At 52.5% G+C, this 16905-nt stretch overlaps 1 protein-coding gene and 1 long non-coding RNA gene across 2 annotated transcripts in view; one reads left to right on the forward strand and one right to left on the reverse strand.

Annotated features, from left to right (window-relative positions):
• The window catches only part of LOC102927451 (myosin-7), a 20931-nt gene extending 13065 nt beyond the window's left edge, over positions 1-7866 (reverse strand). The window contains exons 1-19 of the mRNA XM_076545010.1: positions 7666-7866; positions 7268-7411; positions 6832-6988; positions 6719-6746; positions 5955-6063; positions 5778-5870; positions 5603-5666; positions 5167-5265; positions 4855-4958; positions 4091-4229; positions 3882-4000; positions 3613-3762; positions 3141-3311; positions 2195-2504; positions 1850-1917; positions 1424-1511; positions 705-822; positions 441-564; positions 43-179 (exon numbers count right to left, since the gene is read on the reverse strand). Coding sequence (XP_076401125.1) covers positions 43-179; positions 441-564; positions 705-822; positions 1424-1511; positions 1850-1917; positions 2195-2504; positions 3141-3311; positions 3613-3762; positions 3882-4000; positions 4091-4229; positions 4855-4958; positions 5167-5265; positions 5603-5666; positions 5778-5870; positions 5955-6063; positions 6719-6746; positions 6832-6988; positions 7268-7411; positions 7666-7866 — 2423 coding nt within the window. The remainder of the gene's footprint in view (positions 1-42; positions 180-440; positions 565-704; positions 823-1423; positions 1512-1849; positions 1918-2194; positions 2505-3140; positions 3312-3612; positions 3763-3881; positions 4001-4090; positions 4230-4854; positions 4959-5166; positions 5266-5602; positions 5667-5777; positions 5871-5954; positions 6064-6718; positions 6747-6831; positions 6989-7267; positions 7412-7665) is intronic.
• Positions 1-16071, forward strand: part of LOC143267382 (uncharacterized) — a 16342-nt gene extending 271 nt beyond the window's left edge. Inside the window, exons 2-3 of the long non-coding RNA XR_013042404.1 lie at positions 10-7879; positions 10709-16071. This is a non-coding gene — a long non-coding RNA (uncharacterized LOC143267382). The remainder of the gene's footprint in view (positions 1-9; positions 7880-10708) is intronic.
• The last annotated feature ends 834 nt before the right edge of the window (positions 16072-16905 follow it).

A 16905-nucleotide genomic window follows, 5' to 3' on the forward strand; every position in this document is an offset into this window, starting at 1 on the left:
GGACCCCAGGAGAGCTAAGGACCTCGTTTGAAGTCCCCTCACCTGCGTTCCAGCAGCTTCTTGAACTCCATTCTGGAAAGCACACCTCGGGACTGGGCCTGGATTCTGGTGATGATGCGGCTCAGCCTCTCATCCCGCATCTCCTCCAGCAGCCCCAGCAGGCCCGCCTTGAAGAACACCTGTAGATAAGACACGTGTTGAGCATGACTAGGACAGGGTATGAGGGAGAAAAGGTGCATTTGGGGACAACTGAGGGAAGAATTGGAAGGAGGATGCCACGGGCAGCTGGAGATGGGATGGGAAAGTGGTTCTGGGAGTGGAGAAGTGCCATGTGCTTCAGATCTATCCTTTAGGATAATTGGTAATAGGGTGGGAGGAAAAGATGAAGAACCAAAGGAAAAGAGATGTCTTTAACTAATTTGTCTCTTTCCTTTCCTCACCTTGGTGTGGCCGAACTTGTACTGGTTGTGGTCAATGTCCAGGGAGCCCAGCAGCTTCTCGGCCCCTTTCCTGCTGTCAATGAATTGGCCCTCAGGGATGGCTGCTGGGTTCAGGATGCGGTACCTTGGGAGGGAAGTTCTCAGAGTCATTTGCGTTCTGTGTGGGTCTGCTCTGCCTACAGAATTCCAGGGCCACCATAGACCCCCACACCCACCAAGTCAGCCCACCCCTGGCTCCCTGAGCCCTAGGGCACCCTTACCCACCTCTGGCGGAAGTCCCCGTAAAGAATTCGGTTGGGGAAGCCCTTCCTGCAGATGCGGATGCCCTCCAGCACCCCATTGCATCTCAGCTGGTGCATGACCAGGGGATTGTCCATCACCCCTAGGGCAGCAGGGGAGAAAAATGATTGGGGAGAGTGTTAGACTAACACCAAGGCCTCTGGGTTCCCATCCTGGCTCTGGCACACATTAGCTGGTTAATTTAGCAAGTCAACCTGTCAGTAAGGATTCTTCATTGGTTTCATTTTTCACCGTAGCCACACTTTTAATAGTAATCAAAAGATTTCCACATTTATCATTTTATATAATTTATCCTTATTATCATGTGGTTCCAGGACAGATCTATCTCACTTTCTAGGTGAGTGAGCTAATGGATTAAGTGACTTGTAGAAGGTCACTGATCTTATCGAGATCTGAGCCAGGCTTTGAACCAAGATTCTCTGATACTTTGTTTCCCACGGTTTAAAAACAGATAGGTATTTCTTAGATGCCTCATCAGGGGCTATAAGTCACACATGAGGTGAAATCTATAAAAATGCCTTACACGTTACCATGGGGTATACATTCCCAACAGAAGGTAACACTGGGAGGGGTGGTCTAGAAGAACATGATTTGGAAACCAGCAAGGCTTGGAGATGACTTGGAAGGTCCTGTCTCTGAGACAGCGCAGGTCCAGTGTGGGATAGCTCATGATCAGGGCTCACCTGGAGACTTTGTCTCGTTGGGGATGATGCAGCGCACAAAGTGAGGGTGTGTGGAGCGCAAATTTGTCATAAGTTTGTTCAGGTTTTCCTGTGGCAGAAAAAGAGGGGAGGGAAATAAAGAGCCAGAAAGAAGGAGAGGAAGGAACGGAGAGGATGGGGAGAACATGTGAAGCAAGGAGGCGAAATGATGTCCAGGGAAGACACAGGTGAGGAGAGAGGCTGATGGCAGATGAGAAATGAGAGAGGCATGTTGGGAAGCAAGATTCGAGGCTGGGAGATGAAGAAAGATACAGCCATGAAAAGGGTCCGAGTGAACCCGGGGAAAACTGGTGTTGAAAGGAGCCGGGGATGTGCAAGGCAAGGAGCTAGGGCCGAGGGAGCAGAATGAATGGGGATCCATGCTCGTGGGACCGATCACACACTCACCCTGTGCAGAGCGGACACGGTCTGAAAGGATGAGCCTTTCTTCGCCTTGCCTTTGCCCTTGTCTGCAGCTGTGGGGAAGGGAGCCAAGGAAAGGGGCATTAGTGGGCGTGTAGGGAGGCCGGGAGCAGGGGTGGAGACCTACAGCTCTCCTCAAGTTTTGTCCTCGTTTGGCGACCAGACAAAGGTCTTCTATGTGGCTGCTTCAATGTCCCCACCCAATTCCATCTCACTGAGTCTGTTCCATACACCTCAGGGCATACCATGACAGGGAAGCGGTGGTTTTACAATTGCTGTGCCTCAGAATGACGGCATAAACCTTGGAGTGCCCGTGCCTGGGATACTTACGTGCATCTGCCCCAGCATAGTTGGCAAACAGATTGCTGAGCAGCTTGAGGGAGGACTTTTGGTACAAGCCCACCACGGTCTCATTGAGGGGGTCCTTGTTCTTCTGTAGCCAGCCCAGGATGTTGTAGTCCACGGTGCCCGCGTAGTGCACCAACGAGAAGTGGGCTTCCTGCTTCCCCTTGACGTTGCGAGGCTTCTGGAAGTTGTTGGACTTGCCCAGGTGGTTGTCATACAGCTTGGCCTTGAAGGTCATGTCTGTGGCCTTGGGGAACATGCACTCCTCCTCCAGGATGGACATGATGCCCATGGGCTGAGAGTGTAAGGAGAGAATCGTTGAGTAAGTTTCACTCAGGTACACATATATTCTTCTCTATGTGAGTATTTACTCATACATGCCTGTAGGGTGTTAAGAAACTAGGCTCAGCTCAAGGAGAGCAGCTATCTACTGTTTGACCCCTGTAAGCCTTCCACAGGTGGGGATTTTGTTGATGTCAGGGGGACTTTTTTTTTTTTTTTTTTTTTTTGCAAGTCTGGGTTTGTGACTACTACCGGTGCCTTTAACATCCTTCATCACCCAGATCCCTGTGACGCTGAGGTTGAAAATAGGTGCACTCTTACGACTCCCATTCCACCTTCGCATTTCCCGATCCTTGGGTGCGTGTAACCCAGGGCCGGTAAACATGCCAGAGGGGAAGGCCAGTCTCCAGATGCCCATCCTTCATGTGGCCGATCTCAAGCCCCTGGGACACAGCCATGGGTGGGAACACAGTTATCGGCTCTCTGCCATGGACATCCGGGACGACACAGACCTCTGCAAAATAGAGCCCCTCTTCTGATACTTAGCCTGAATTCACCAGAAGGGACATGAGCCACCACCTTATCTGGAGTTCTGGAGTGTTCATGTGGGGTATAGATGGAAGGCTTGGGTAATGGAGACCGGACACACCTTCTCAATGAGGTCGATGCAGGCCTGCAGGTCCATGCCGAAGTCGATGAACGTCCACTCGATGCCCTCCTTCTTATACTCCTCCTGCTCCAGCACGAACATGTGGTGATTGAAGAACTGCTGAAGCTTCTCGTTGGTGAAGTTGATGCACAGCTGCTCGAAGCTGTTGAACTGGAGGGTGTGGCAGCCGGTCAGTCAAGCTGACTGAGGGTCCGAGTGGCCATCAGGCTCAGCCTAGGGCTGTGCCACACACCTGCCCGAGCCCAGCACAGGCATGGCTGGTCCCCTCCCAGGTCATGACAGGGACAGGAGAGCCTCTCCTGAGGGCAGGGACAGGGATTGCCTGTCACTCCATGATCCCCACTGCCATCCTGTGCCTGGCCCACCACGGCTGGCCCTCCACATGGGACTGAAAGTGTGAGTGAGTGGGTGAGGGACCAGTGGGGTCCCAGGCCAGGGCTGCCAGACTCACATCGAAGATCTCAAAGCCGGCGATGTCCAGGACACCTATGAAGTACTGGCGTGGCTGCTTGGTCTCCAGGGTTGCGTTGATGCGGGTCACCATCCAGTTGAACATCTTCTCGTACACTGACTTGGCCAGTGCCCCGATGGCGTATGACACCTGTAGGGTAGGGGAGAAATCCAGCCTAGCCGTGCTATTGGAAAGGATGAATTTGAAAGCTCGTACCCCACCCCGCCATGATCTCGCCTCCATTTGCTTGTCTCCCAAAGACAACCCACCTGCTGGACATTCTGCCCCTTGGTGACATACTCGTTGCCCACTTTGACCCGAGGGTGGCACAGCCCCTTGAGCAGGTCGGCTGAGTTCAGCCCCATGAGGTAGGCGGACTTGTCAGCCTCTGGAAGGAAAGGGCAGGTAGCAGAGCTAGAACAGGGATACACATTCTGCAGAGGTGGCCTTCAGACACCCCCATTTCCTTGCTCCCCACCTTCGGTGCCGTCCGGCTCTGCCTGTTCCTCCCGCTGCTTCTGCTTGAACTTCATGTTTCCAAAGTGCATGATGGCGCCCGTTAGCTTGTAGATGGAGTTCTTCTCTTCTGGGGTGAAGCCCAGCACGTCAAAGGCGCTCTGTAAGCAGGTCCCATATCAGTGAATCCGGAAAAAGAAACCTGACTGGTTAATGAGATTCCTCATACGCTGGAGAGAGAACTTGAATGTGTCTCCCTAGTCCCTGTACAGTATGTGATTCCCACACCCAGAGAGGGACTCGAACCCAAGACAGACAGTACAGGATCAGGACCCTGCTTATCACTATCCACTGTTAACAGTCATAGCTGTTCTCCATAGCTGCTGTGGGCTACCCACCTACGTTCACAGCCTTTCCACTCACTTTCCTGCCTAGGTTTTCATACCTGTGTGCATCTCTCCTCTACCCACAGCTTCTTCCAGCCCCACGGGGTCTAGATGATTCTCCTTCCTGCTTCTCCTGTGGTATTACTTTGTTCCTTGCCCTTCCTATCTCTCTGTCCGTGGTTCTCGGCACTCTGTGGTTTGATAACACCAAATACTGGCCACTCTCCTGTTCCACTGCATGCATCTCAGCACACCCTGTTCACAGGGCACATGCCAGCTCTCGAGGAGGGTTGTACTGCTTTAGAAATCAGATAGCTAGTGTCTCTTGGCTCTGTTCCTGAGCTGGCACCATGTGCCACCCTTACCTGTCCACCCTCTGGCTGAGTCCTCACATACTTACATCAGTGGCCATGAGCTCTTCTGAGTCATCAATTGAGGCCACAGTGGTCTCTCCTTGGGAGATGAATGCGTAATCGTAGGGGTTGTTGGTGATCAGCAGCATGTCTAAGAGTGGGAGGATTTAGTTCAGTTGTGCCATGACCCCTGGCTACCATGGGGGCTCTAGCACATGGGCCCAGGGGAAGGCTCAGTCAGGGTTGGACTTGACCCACAAAACTGATTCTAGCAGTATCAGAAGGCCCAAGGCATACCGACAGAATCCAGCCACAAGCAGAGTGTTGCCATAGAAATAGCTGGTCTCAGTCTGACTCACCTAGAAGCTCGGGCTTTTTATTCGACAGGATTTGGTAGAAAATGTGATAATCTCTTTCTGCTTTCAACTGGAAAATAACCCTGGATTTTTCCAGAAGGTCTGTGAACAGGCAGATAGAAGGAGAGGAATGAAAGGTTGGAATGTGGGTACCCAGAAATAAAGGAAAAGGGATGAAGGAATGCGGCAAGCAAAAGGCAGAGGAAGAGACTGACATGGATGCAGAGGTCACACATGAAGGTGGGGGTAGAGACCCAGGAAAGACAGCATCTTAGAGAAATCCCCAAGAAACGTGCGCTGGTACCCGAGAGAGAGGAAAAGCCTAAGGCAGACAAACACAGTCAGAAAGAGAAAGCAAAAATGGGTGCTGGGGGAGACATTGGGACCAGACCGTATAGAACCAGGACAGGCTCATCCCTGGTAGACTCGTGGAACTTACAGGTCTCTATATCTGCAGATGCCAACTTTCCAGTTGCCCCAAAATGGATCCGAATGAATTTCCCCTGAATAGATGGGTAGAAGAGGATGGTAATAAGCCTGGGAAAGGCTCACATTTGAGGGAGGCCAACCTTCATTCAGGCCAAGTCCCGAGTTCAAGGTGGAGTATCACTCACAAATCGAGAGGAATTATCGTTCCGGACTGTCTTGGCGTTGCCAAAGGCCTCCAGAGCGGGGTTGGCTTGGATGATTTGATCTTCCAGGGTACCCTGCAAGAGGTCATGAAGGATGAGGGCCGAAGACTTCCCACTCCATTTTTAGTAATGCAGGCCCGTAGGTGCCAACAGGCCTACCTTGCCTGGGGTCTGATCCTTCTTGCTGCGGTCCCCAATGGCAGCAATAACAGCAAAATACTGAATGACCCTCTTGGTGTTGACAGTCTTTCCAGCTCCGGATTCTCCGCTGTTGTGAAAAGCAAAGGGTCAACAGGCAGTAAATAATGCTGCTTAAGATCAAGAAGCCTCAGCCAGGTGGTGGTGGTGCACACCTTTAATCCCAGCACTCGGGGAGGCAGAGCCAGGTGGATCTCTGTGAGTTCGAGGCCAGCCTGATCTACAGAGCGAGATCCAGGACAGGCACCAAAGCTACACAGAGAAACCCTGTCTCAAAAAAACAAAACAAAAAAATAGAGGGGAGAACCCCTATCCTATTGGAGAGGGGGCGCTCTCATCAGGAAGCTGCTAGAGAATGGCACATAGGTCGGGTTAGCAAGCAGGAAAGAGGCCAGGAGAGGACACGGGGCCCATCGGACCAGAGGACTGTTTTGGGAGAATAGATGGGGAGGGAAGAAAAGATTTCAGAAGGGAAAGGTAAGGAAATGAAGCAGTGAAGACACATGGGCAGAGTGAGAAGACAACCAACGGGCGAAGGAAGCCAGAGAGAAAAAAACGAAAAAGGCAGAAGCACAAGGGAAGAGAGACACAAGGCAAAGAGCAGAGAAGAAAGAGAAGGACCTGGGGGTGGAGGGAGAGAGGACCATAGGTGTGTGCAAAAAGGAGCCTGGGCTCCCCCCCCCGGGGGGAGGGGCTAGGGTTAGGAATTCTGGAACTATGCTCACGTGATGAGGATGGACTGGTTCTCCCGATCTGGAAGAGAGGAGAGGAGAGGCAATGGGTTAGGGCTAGGCGGGGGCTGGGGAGGAGGGGACACAGGCCCGGGCACCAGGCTCACCGGTCAGCATGTACTGATAGGCGTTATCAGAGATGGAGAAGATGTGGGGCGGGGCCTCGCTCCTCTTCTTGCCGCGGTAGGCAGCCACCACCTCAGCATTGTACACCGGCAGCCACTTGTAGGGGTTGACGGTGACGCAGAAGAGGCCTGAGTAGGTCTGGGGGGTAAAGAAGAGGAAGCCAGCAGTCAGTGATGCACGTGAGGGGTGATTTTTTTCAGAATTAGAGAAAGGGCCCCAGGAAGAGGAAGAAGAGCTCAGAATGTATCCAACTGAGTCATCCCAGTGTTATAACTGAGCCAAAGGAGCGGGGGCCTGTGTAGACGGCCATGCTTCCCGGACACGGACACAGAACAAGCAGGTGGCGTGTCTTCTTCAGGAGGCCGCTGTTGCCCAGGAAGCTCTGGGTCCTGGGGGACAGGCTCATGCCGCACTCACGTAGATCATCCAGGAAGCGTAGCGCTCCTTGAGGTTGTACAGCACTGCCGGCTCGTGCAGGAAGGTGAGCATGGCCATGTCCTCGATCTTGTCGAACTTGGGCGGGTTCTGCTGCATCACCTGGTCCTCCTTCACGGTCACCGTCTGTAAGAGCCCACACAGGCCCTGTCAACCCGTGTCTGCCCCGCTCTATCCGCAGTGAAGGGAGTAGGGAGAGGTAAGGGTGGGTGAGATCGTGTTCAGCCGAGAAGGCGCGCTGGAGCGTTTGGACTGCCATCCTGTCCAGAGGACAGGAGGCGTGGTGGTCCTCAGGTGTGCATGCGCATACCCTCTCTGTGCACCCCGGTTGTGGGGCTCTCTGCAGGGGGGGCGCTTCCCACACCAGTGCCTACACCTACCTTGCCATTCTCTGTCTCAGCAGTGACTTTACCACCCTCTCGGGACACAATCTTGGCCTTGACAAACTCTTCTTTGTCGTCAGGCACAAAGACATCTTTCTTGAGGTCAAAAGGCCTCGTCTGCGCCTCCAGCCGTTCCTTCTCAGACTTGCGCAGGAAGGGGGCTGCAGCCCCAAACGCAGCCATCTCCGCATCCGCCATGGCTGAGCCTGGGGTGAGTAGCAACTGTTACCTGTGTGCCTTCCCCCTCCCTGGGCTCTGCCCTTCAGTGGCAGCCCCCGGGCCTGGCATCGTGCTCGGCACTCGAGAGGAGTCACCCACGAGTCCCTGGTTCTTCAAGCTTACCCCTAAATGAGAGAACAGCCTGGCACCTGTGCCAGGCAAAGGGGGCAGCTTACTTTTGTTCAAGTTGGGGCATTCTTTGGGGAGTGTCCTGACCTTCTTGCGGGGCAGGATTCTGTCTGCCTCTATCACTGACCATAGGTAAGGAGCTCCTGGAAACCAGGTCATTGTCCCCAAGCAGGGCAAGAAAGGACAGTTCCGGTTTGGCTTTGGGCTATCATGTTCAACCTCCCCAGATCCCTTGGACATCTGCTTTGCTTACCTTGGTTTCTCGAACGTGTCTAGTGATGAGGAAGTAGGGGGGAGACCTGGGGAAAGGGAAGGGGCTGTGTCAGGTCAGGCTGTAGGCCAACCTGGCTACGGCCGCCTCCCGCCTCCCTCCTCCCTCCTCTCTGGCTGTGTTCTTCCACACCCACCTTCCTCCACACCAAAGAGAGACTAGAAGCTCTGGTCAGCCTCTCTGGTCATTCTCTTCCTTCCTTTTCAAGCTCTATTTCCTTTTTTCCCAAAGACTAATTTGAACAACTTCCCGGAGCCTCTGAGCCGTGTTCTACCCTTGGGGGCCATTCTACCCTTACCTGTACCCGGCTGGGGAGATGTCTTTCCTTTGAGCCACCTACAAAACAGTAACAGTGACATTGGTTCAGTGTTTTCCAGACAAAGCACTTTTATTCTTTTGCTCGATGGTCACCCCTTGGTCATGTAAGGCAATCAAGGCTGAATGGTTTGCTTTTCTCAGAGCACAACACAAGAGTCAAGACTTCGAGGGTTCAAGTCCCAGGATTCCAAGAGCCCTCTTACCACTACCATCCATCCCAATGCCTCCTCCACAGCCTCCAATGGACATGCATGCCTGCTGTGTGTGTGCCTTCTTTCCGGGAAGGATAGGCTCCCTCCCATCTGAGGAGGGAATGGGTGCCCAGCATGCACGCCTCCACAGTGTTTATGAGCCTCAACAACAGCCAGGTACAAAGGCTGGCTCCTGTGGCTGCATATTCTTCAGAACAGAGATCAGAGACCCCCCCACACACACACATGCATGCCTGTGAGCCCCGACCACAGCGAATACACACAGAGTCCTAGTAATGACTCCTCGGTGTACATTCAGGCCCTTCCACAAACGCGGACAGGCTCCACTATTCACAGAACTGGCTTCCTTTAGAATTATTCTCCACCATTCTGCTCTTCTCCTAAAATGCTTGTAACCAGGCATGATGGTAAACACATGTCTTCCATTGTATCTTACGTGGTGGAATGTATACTCATCCTTACGTTTAAGACACGGATGCTTGTACTCAAGTGTGCACCCACATGTGTGCAAGTGCACACACACACACACACACACACACACACACACACACACACACACACACACCACTGTTGCATTTTGGGCCATAGACAGATACAGATACTCCCCCCCGACCCGCGGAACACATGGGCCCCCACATTCCTGTGACACAAGCGTGCCTATTTAGATCTGCACAGGTGTGCTCAGTCATAACCAGGTACTATATGAAGTCCTGCCAGAAGCCTGCTGTTCTAGAAGAATCTCTTCCTGAACCTGGAGCCCCTAATCCCAGAGGAAGGCCTCTAGCTCCCACTCCTACCTGAGGGCAGCAAGGAAGGAACCAGCAGGAGACCGCTCAGAGCCAGACCTAGCCTCAGGGACTGTATATATGGGGCAGCAGGGTGCCCCCACCCCCACCTGCACCCAGTCCCCAGCCAGATTTAGAAAGGGCTGTTGTCACTAAAAGCATTTCCCCCTGACTCCCTCCCCCTTCCCTTGTCCCAACAGTGCTCCCCCCTCCCCCGCCCCAGCCAGGAAACAATTGGAAGTGGTCGTCATTGTTGTGGCATGGCATGTTCAGGGTCTGAGTTCCAGGGGGTGGGGTGGCTCAAAGCGAAGCAAAAATATCTCTTACATTCCACAGCTCGCTGGAGAGAGTAAGCTGACAACGACCACCATGACCTCAGGCAGGCAGGCAGGGCCCTGGCCCTGGCCCTGGCTCAGGCCCTGCTGCTCCTTAGAGCTCTTGCCCCCAGCAGAGCCTGGTGCTACCTACTTCCAGGATCCTCCCCTCTCTCCTGGCCTGAGTCCCACCTCGGACTGAGGTGGGAAGGGGCTGAGTCGCAGCAGCAAAGAGGGGCACGGCCCTGGTATGGTAGCTGGATTGGGGCTGCGGGGAGGCAGCGTCCTAGTTAAGTGGTAAGGAGAATGACCAGAGAGTTTAGACACTGGCACTCTGGCTCAGGCTCCGCTTTCCTTGGGCCAGCAGGCAATGTGTTGAGATCACTGAGCTTGAGAGCCAGGCAAGTCCCTAGTGAACCATCCAACTGCTTCACTTTATGGAGGTGGGACCTGGAAGGTCACACAGCTTCAGGGAAGCAAGAGTCCAAGGGAGGGACCTCAGCAGATAGGAAGTTGGTCCTGGCCAGGGAGGGAGGGCGAGGGATTCCGAGGAAGTACTGGCCACTAGGTGTGGAGGAGTTACAGTTGCCTAATGGTCCTGCGTTAGAGCTTTCCTGACTGTAGCTCTGCCCTGCAGATTCCAGGGGCACAAGGGCTGAGCCTCCCAGGGCTGCAGACGAGGCAGCTACTGTTGCCTGGCCCACCCAACCTGTGTTCAGACGTGGATGCAGTCTTTGTTCTTACAAGTGGAGAAAGGGACAGGACAGGAAAAAATCTTCCCTTTTCCTGCAGGCCCGGGAAGCGACGCTGGCGCCCAGCCTCTGGACCGAGCACGGTCCTTGTTCTCCCAGCATGGCCTATGCAAGCTTTGCCGCTTGGTGTCTAGGCAACCGCCTCGCGGTCTGGTTTGACATCCCCTTTCTTCCCAAGCCCAGCTCTGAGCGCATGCGGATTAATCCAGCTGCTTGGATGTCAATGTGAAGGAGAGAGGCAGGCCTGGGGGATGGGGTGCAAAGCAGGTACATTTTGAAGGTGGGGTGGGCACAGCAGGAAAGGGAGATTCCAGGAAGGGCTTCTCTGGGGTTTCTCGGTAACCGAAGCACAAGTCAGAGGACGCAGAGCGGCTGTATGCGCAGTGCAGCGTGGGGAGAGAGGCTAAGGACCCGTAGGGGGTGCATCCTACTGCAGCTGGAGAGCTGCAGTCCTCAAGCATGAGGTTGCAGTTGCTAAGGAGCAGGTCCTGCTCCTGACATGCCCAGTAGAACAAATTTTGGGGGTCCCTTCCAGACCTTGCCAGATATTAATGGATCAGCCTCACTGGGAGGGACTTCCAGGATTGGAGGAAGGCTGCTCTTTCATACTCTTTTAGCTTTCTAAGCACAAGGCACAAAGCATAGAGACGCCGCCCTGCCCTGCTCAGGAATAGGGCTCAGGCACAGGTGCATGAATGGATAAATAATGCCTGGGACGCAGGTGAGCCATTTTAAAGCCAGTGTCTTTATGCTGGGCTGGCCTGCGTGGTGGAGGGATTGGCTGAGGGATTGGGAAACTGTCTCTCCAATTCGTAACTTAATCACTCCCCTTTTCTGCCTCCTTCCAGGTTTGGAGGGCTTTGGTCTATGGGTATTTGGGTGTATTGTTCTCAGTGTCCCCAATGCAGAATATAAATCACTTTCCTAACTTTTAAGTTCTCTGTCTCATATCCCAGACTGGAGGGTCTGGTGTCCTTAAAAATTCCCACCCAGTCTCCAGCCCCTCTAACACCTGCTTTGGAGTCCCTCCTTCTGTTTGCTGCTGTTGGAAGGCTGGGTGGCTTTGCCCATCCTTGCCTAAGCAAGTATTTCCTGAGTGTCTGCTATGGGCTTGGCATCATTCTAGACGATGGGGATAAACGGAACAGTGAACCAAAACAAAGACCCCTGCTCCGGGCAGCCTTGTCCGACTGTTTGTAGCGGTGGCCCCGGGGTGGGGTGGGGGCGTCCACAGCCGGTGCTTCGCACACACGCACGTTCCTAGCGGGGAGAGTGGGGGCCCTGCCCATGTGAGGAGTGGGTGGCAATTGTGCGGCGCACTGCAGAGTGACAGCCGACAAGACAAAGGAGACAGAGCAAATGCTATAAATAAAGAGGGGCTGGAGGGAGGGCCGCTTCGCCAAGGTAGACCAAATAAGGCCTGAGTGGAAGGAAGGTGATCTGCCTCCCTACCCCCCCACCCCCAACCCTCTGCCCCCAGGCACTGTGCCTGCTTTGTCTGGGCTCTGTCACCACACTGATCAAATGTCAGTCCCAAACAGGAGCCATTTGCTGTGAAGGAGCCAGTGGAGGCCAGCAGCGGAAAGTGTGCTAAAATTACCACCAGGAATTAGGGTGAGGTGGGAGGGGGCGGGGGGCACACGGGCTAAAGCAGAAGATACCTGAGTGTGAAAAGAGAGAAATCTAGAAGGAATCCCAAAACCCCCAGGGAGAGGGACAGAAGGAGAATGAAAGAGGTAGGCCTCTGGCCCAAGAGAAGGAAGGAAGCATCAGTTGTTTGTGAACAGGAGAGAGGAGACCTGGGGGTGGGAGGCAGCCCTCCTAGCGGGCAGGCCCCTAGAATCTCTGACCTTGGGGGACCCTGTCCCTGGCTCCACATGGACCCCGGGATTAGGGAGCTGAGCTAGCGCTGTCTCAGGTTTCTCTTTACAAACAGCTGCTACTTCTTGTCATTCTTTTGTGTTCCGGCTGGCTCCAAAATCTTTTGTACTCTGCATGCCAGCCGCCACAATAGCCCAGACTCCCTTCTCTTGATAGATGAGGGCCAGCTGGAGAGGCAGCCCGGATTCAATCAGAGTGCTGTAGGCAGGTAGATCTCGCCTGCAAGAGTGTTTGGAGGGGACACTGTCTAGAAGCCCGAGGGAACTTAGAAGGGGCTTTCTGGGGGTGCAGAGACCCACTGGAGGCCCAGCTCCTCAGTTTCTAGCTGTGTGGTCTAGCTCCATCACATACGTTTCGGCCCGCACTTTTCCCTCGGCTCCACCATGTCTCCTCAGTTGAAGGCTATGTTCTTCAGGTAGACCTCGACCCAACCCATCTTCACAGGCTAGCCTGGAGCCAGGAAAGCTACCGCTGCTCTGTGTTGTCTGTGGAGCTTTTCTCATGACCAATGTGTACCCCAAGACCCCCAGAAGTTGGCCCAGCTTCATGCTTTTTGTGTCCTGGCCTGAAAATCTCAGGGACTCTGCGTGAAGCTGCTGGTGGAGATGGGCAGTCAGGTTATAGGGAGGAGACAGGCTAAATGGTGGCCCTCAGGAGGTGGGGCAGCCAGGAATCCTTCAGATATCCCTGATCTTAGGATCAGCCAAGGATGTAGAAACCTCTGAAGGAGAAGGATAGAGTATTGTTATGTGAAAACATTGGGCACACTTAGCTTAGCAAGATGGTATAGACCTTCAATCCCAGCACTCGGGAGGCAGAGACAAGCAGATCTCTGTGAGTTCGAGGCTAGCCTGGTCTATATAGAGACTCCCAGGACAGCCAGGGATTCTCATGAGACTCTGCTAATGAAAGACAGCCATTGCGGGAATGCCCTGACTGTTGAGACACCCAGCTTCAAGGACCGAGTAACTACCGAGTTCTCGGCTCGCAGTCAGGGTTCTGCTGCTGTTACTATCCTCAAGCTGACTTGGTAAATTCTTTAGTATATGCCTTAGTTAGGGTTTCTACTGCTATGATAAAACACCATGACCAAAAGCAACTTGGGAGGAGAGGGTTTATTTCGGCTCACAACTCTCAGGTCCATGCTCCCCATCAATGAGGGAAGTCAGGGCAGGCACTCAAGGCAGGAACCTGGAGGCAGGAACTAAATGCTTGCTGGCTTGCTTTTCTGGTTTCGTGTGTGTGTGTGTGTGTGTGTGTGTGTGTGTGTGTGTGTGTTTTGCCTGAATGCATGTCTGTGTGAGGGTGTGTCAGATTTTGGAGTTACAGACAGTTATGAGCTGCCATGTGGTTGCTGGGAATTGAACTCTGGTCCTGTGGAAGAACAGGCAGTGCTCTTAACCACTGAACCATCTCTCCAGCCCCTCATTCTGATTTCTTGTAGCATCCAAGGACCTCCTGCTTAGGACTGGCACCACCCACACTGAACTGTGCCCTCCCACATCAATAATTAATCAAGAAAGCCCACCTGATGGGGGCATTTTTTCAACTGAGGTTGCTTCCTTTCAAATGATTCTAGTTGTGTCAAATTGGTACAACAACAACAAAACTAATCAGGACAGTATGCATATTTTAAAAAAATGGGCAAACTGAAAAAGAGCAAAAGATGGGCCTGGAGAGGATGGCTCACTGGTTAGGAGTACTTGCTGCTCTTGAAGAAGACCTGGGTTTGTTTCCCAGAACCCACACAGCAGCTTATAACCTTCTATAACTCCAGTTCCAAGGGATCTGATGCCCTCTTCTGGCTTCCACAGGAACTAGCAACACATATAATGTACATATGCATACAGGCAAAAACCCATACATGTAAAACAAAAGTAAATAAATCTTTCTTTAAGAAGAGGAGAAAATTCGGATGTGGTAGCACATGTCAATTCCAGCACCCAAGAGGCAGAGACCGGTAGATTTTTATGAGTCCAAAGCGAGCCTAGTCTACGCGGTGAGTTCTACAACAGTCTGGGCTGTAGAGACCTTGTCTCAAAGAGGGGGGTGGGTAGAGAGATGATAAGAACACTGGGGGCCCTTCTAGAGGACCTGGGTTCAATTCCCAGCACCCACAAGGCGGCTCACAACCATCTGTAATGAAACAGGGCCTGGATCTAGAATGATCCAGAGGCTAAAGATATCTTCCTCTATGGGCCCGACACAGTTACATGTATTAAGGTGGGAACACAGACCTGGAGTTTAAAGGAGGGGAGGGCTTTGAGAAACACTGTGTGCCCAGCTGTGTTCCCAGCAGTAAAAATCAGTACGGTCCAAAGCGTGGATGGTGAATGGTGTGGTGAGTTAGAAAGGACTTGAGGGAAACCTCTCTTGTCAGATTGCTGTGTGGTTTTGGAGATGTCAGGTAGAAAGGGAAAAAAAAAAAAAAAAAACCATGAACTTTCACGGTCTATATGTGAGTTCCTCTCGGCACAGAGTTAGACACATCTCAGTCAATACAACCGTCTGTCATTCAAATCACAGTCTGTGAGTCAGCAGTGGGCTTCAAAGGGAATAAGATGGTTGCCCAGTCAGGCAGGGCATGTGGCCTTAGGATTCAAGCTTGGGTCTGCTTTGTTCCAGAGTGCTGTCTACCGATATGCCATATTTCTCAGGCCAGCAAAATGTACAATATCACCGTGAGTGCAATGAACAGTGACTGCAGCGCCGGACCGCGGTCAGTGTGACGTCTTAAGGACGGTTTGAGGGTCCGGCTGGGTCCTGGGGGGAGGAGAGGCCAGAGGCCAGGAGACTGTAGCAGAGGTTAAAGCCTCAATCAAAGTGGAGAGGCATGAGAGGGAAAGGACCAGGCCGGCAGGCATTCCTAAGGAGGGGATACAGTGCACTTCAGCAGACCGGCTCCGGGAAATTGGGAAGGAAAAATCATAGGGGAGGGCATCAGCAAGGATGAGGGCGGGCACCAAGGGGGCAAGCCCTCGGACAGGCAGGATAGAGACTCGGTGTGAGTGGTTAGAGGTAACAAGGGACAACTAATAGAACATGTTTTGTGTCCCAGAAGGAGGTGAGAATTGTGGCCTGGCAGGTAGGGCTGGCGGCTGAGAGCTGGTTACCTTATGGTGGTGTGAGATGCCATGAGCTTGGAGACAAGAGGAAAGACTCAAGAGAGACCCACAGCCCAAGGAAGAAGGGAAGGAAAGAAGAAGCCCACAGAGACTAGATGGAGACGGTACGGTGAGCACAGTACTTGCCAGGGAAGTCTGATGACCTGTGCTTGATCCCAGAGCCCACTTTAAAAAGCTGCATGTGGGCTAGAGAGATGGCTCATTGATGCTCTTGCAGAGGACTCAGGTCCTGGCACCCACGTGGCAACTCACAACCATTCGTGACTTAATTTCCAGGGGCCAACGCCCTCTTCTGGCCTCCGTGGGCACTGCATGCCTGTGGTGCCCTGACATCCATGCAGAGCACACACACACACACACACACACACACACACACACACACACACACACACACACACACTCCTAACATAAAAAATAAATAAATCTTTAAAATATAAAATAAAATGTTGGATATGATAACAAGCATATATAATTCCAGCACTCCTATGGCAAAATGGGAGGTGGAGGCAGGAGAATTGTTGGGACTAACTAGTCTGGAAAATGCAACAGAGCAGAAAAGAGGACTTGCCTCAAAATTATGTGGAAGGAAGGAACCATTCTGAAAAACTGTGCTCTGACCTCTACGTGTGTACCGTAGCATGAAAATATCTATTATACATGATGCATGTGCACACACACACACATTAAAGATTAGAATGTCTACACACATTATCATCATGTATGTGTATACATACATACACCACACACACTAAAGATTAGGAATGGGAAAAAAAAAGAGAGAGAAAGAGAGAGAGCCAAAGAGAATAAGAAGAGAGAAGTTTCCTAGAAATCACAGAAGTATTTCAAGAGAAGCAGGTGGCCAGTAGTGTCAGATTCCAAAGAAAGGCCAAGTGACAGAGAAGAGAACTTGGGTCATCTTGCAGGAAGCAGCTTCCGGAGAGTCACAGGCAGAGCCTGGCTGCTGATTTAATTAAGGAGAAGGATGGCGTGGATGAGAGTTAATAAAGAACGAGCCAGGAAGTGCAGGCAGTGGGGGTTATGCCTTTCAACCGAGTGATTTGCCAAATGGAATGAATGAGACCAAACACTGACCGGAGGGAAGCAGGCCAGATAGCGTGGTTGATTTTGTTTTTCAGATAAGGCAGCCCCAAGCATGTGGGGTAGGGTGAAAAGAGACCTCCTTGCTTTGTTCTCTGCTCCCTTTTGTCTTTTCTGGTACCGTTTCCTCATT

This window comes from Peromyscus maniculatus, chromosome 9 (assembly GCF_049852395.1).
Source record: "Peromyscus maniculatus bairdii isolate BWxNUB_F1_BW_parent chromosome 9, HU_Pman_BW_mat_3.1, whole genome shotgun sequence".
Taxonomy (NCBI): Eukaryota; Metazoa; Chordata; class Mammalia; order Rodentia; family Cricetidae; genus Peromyscus; species Peromyscus maniculatus.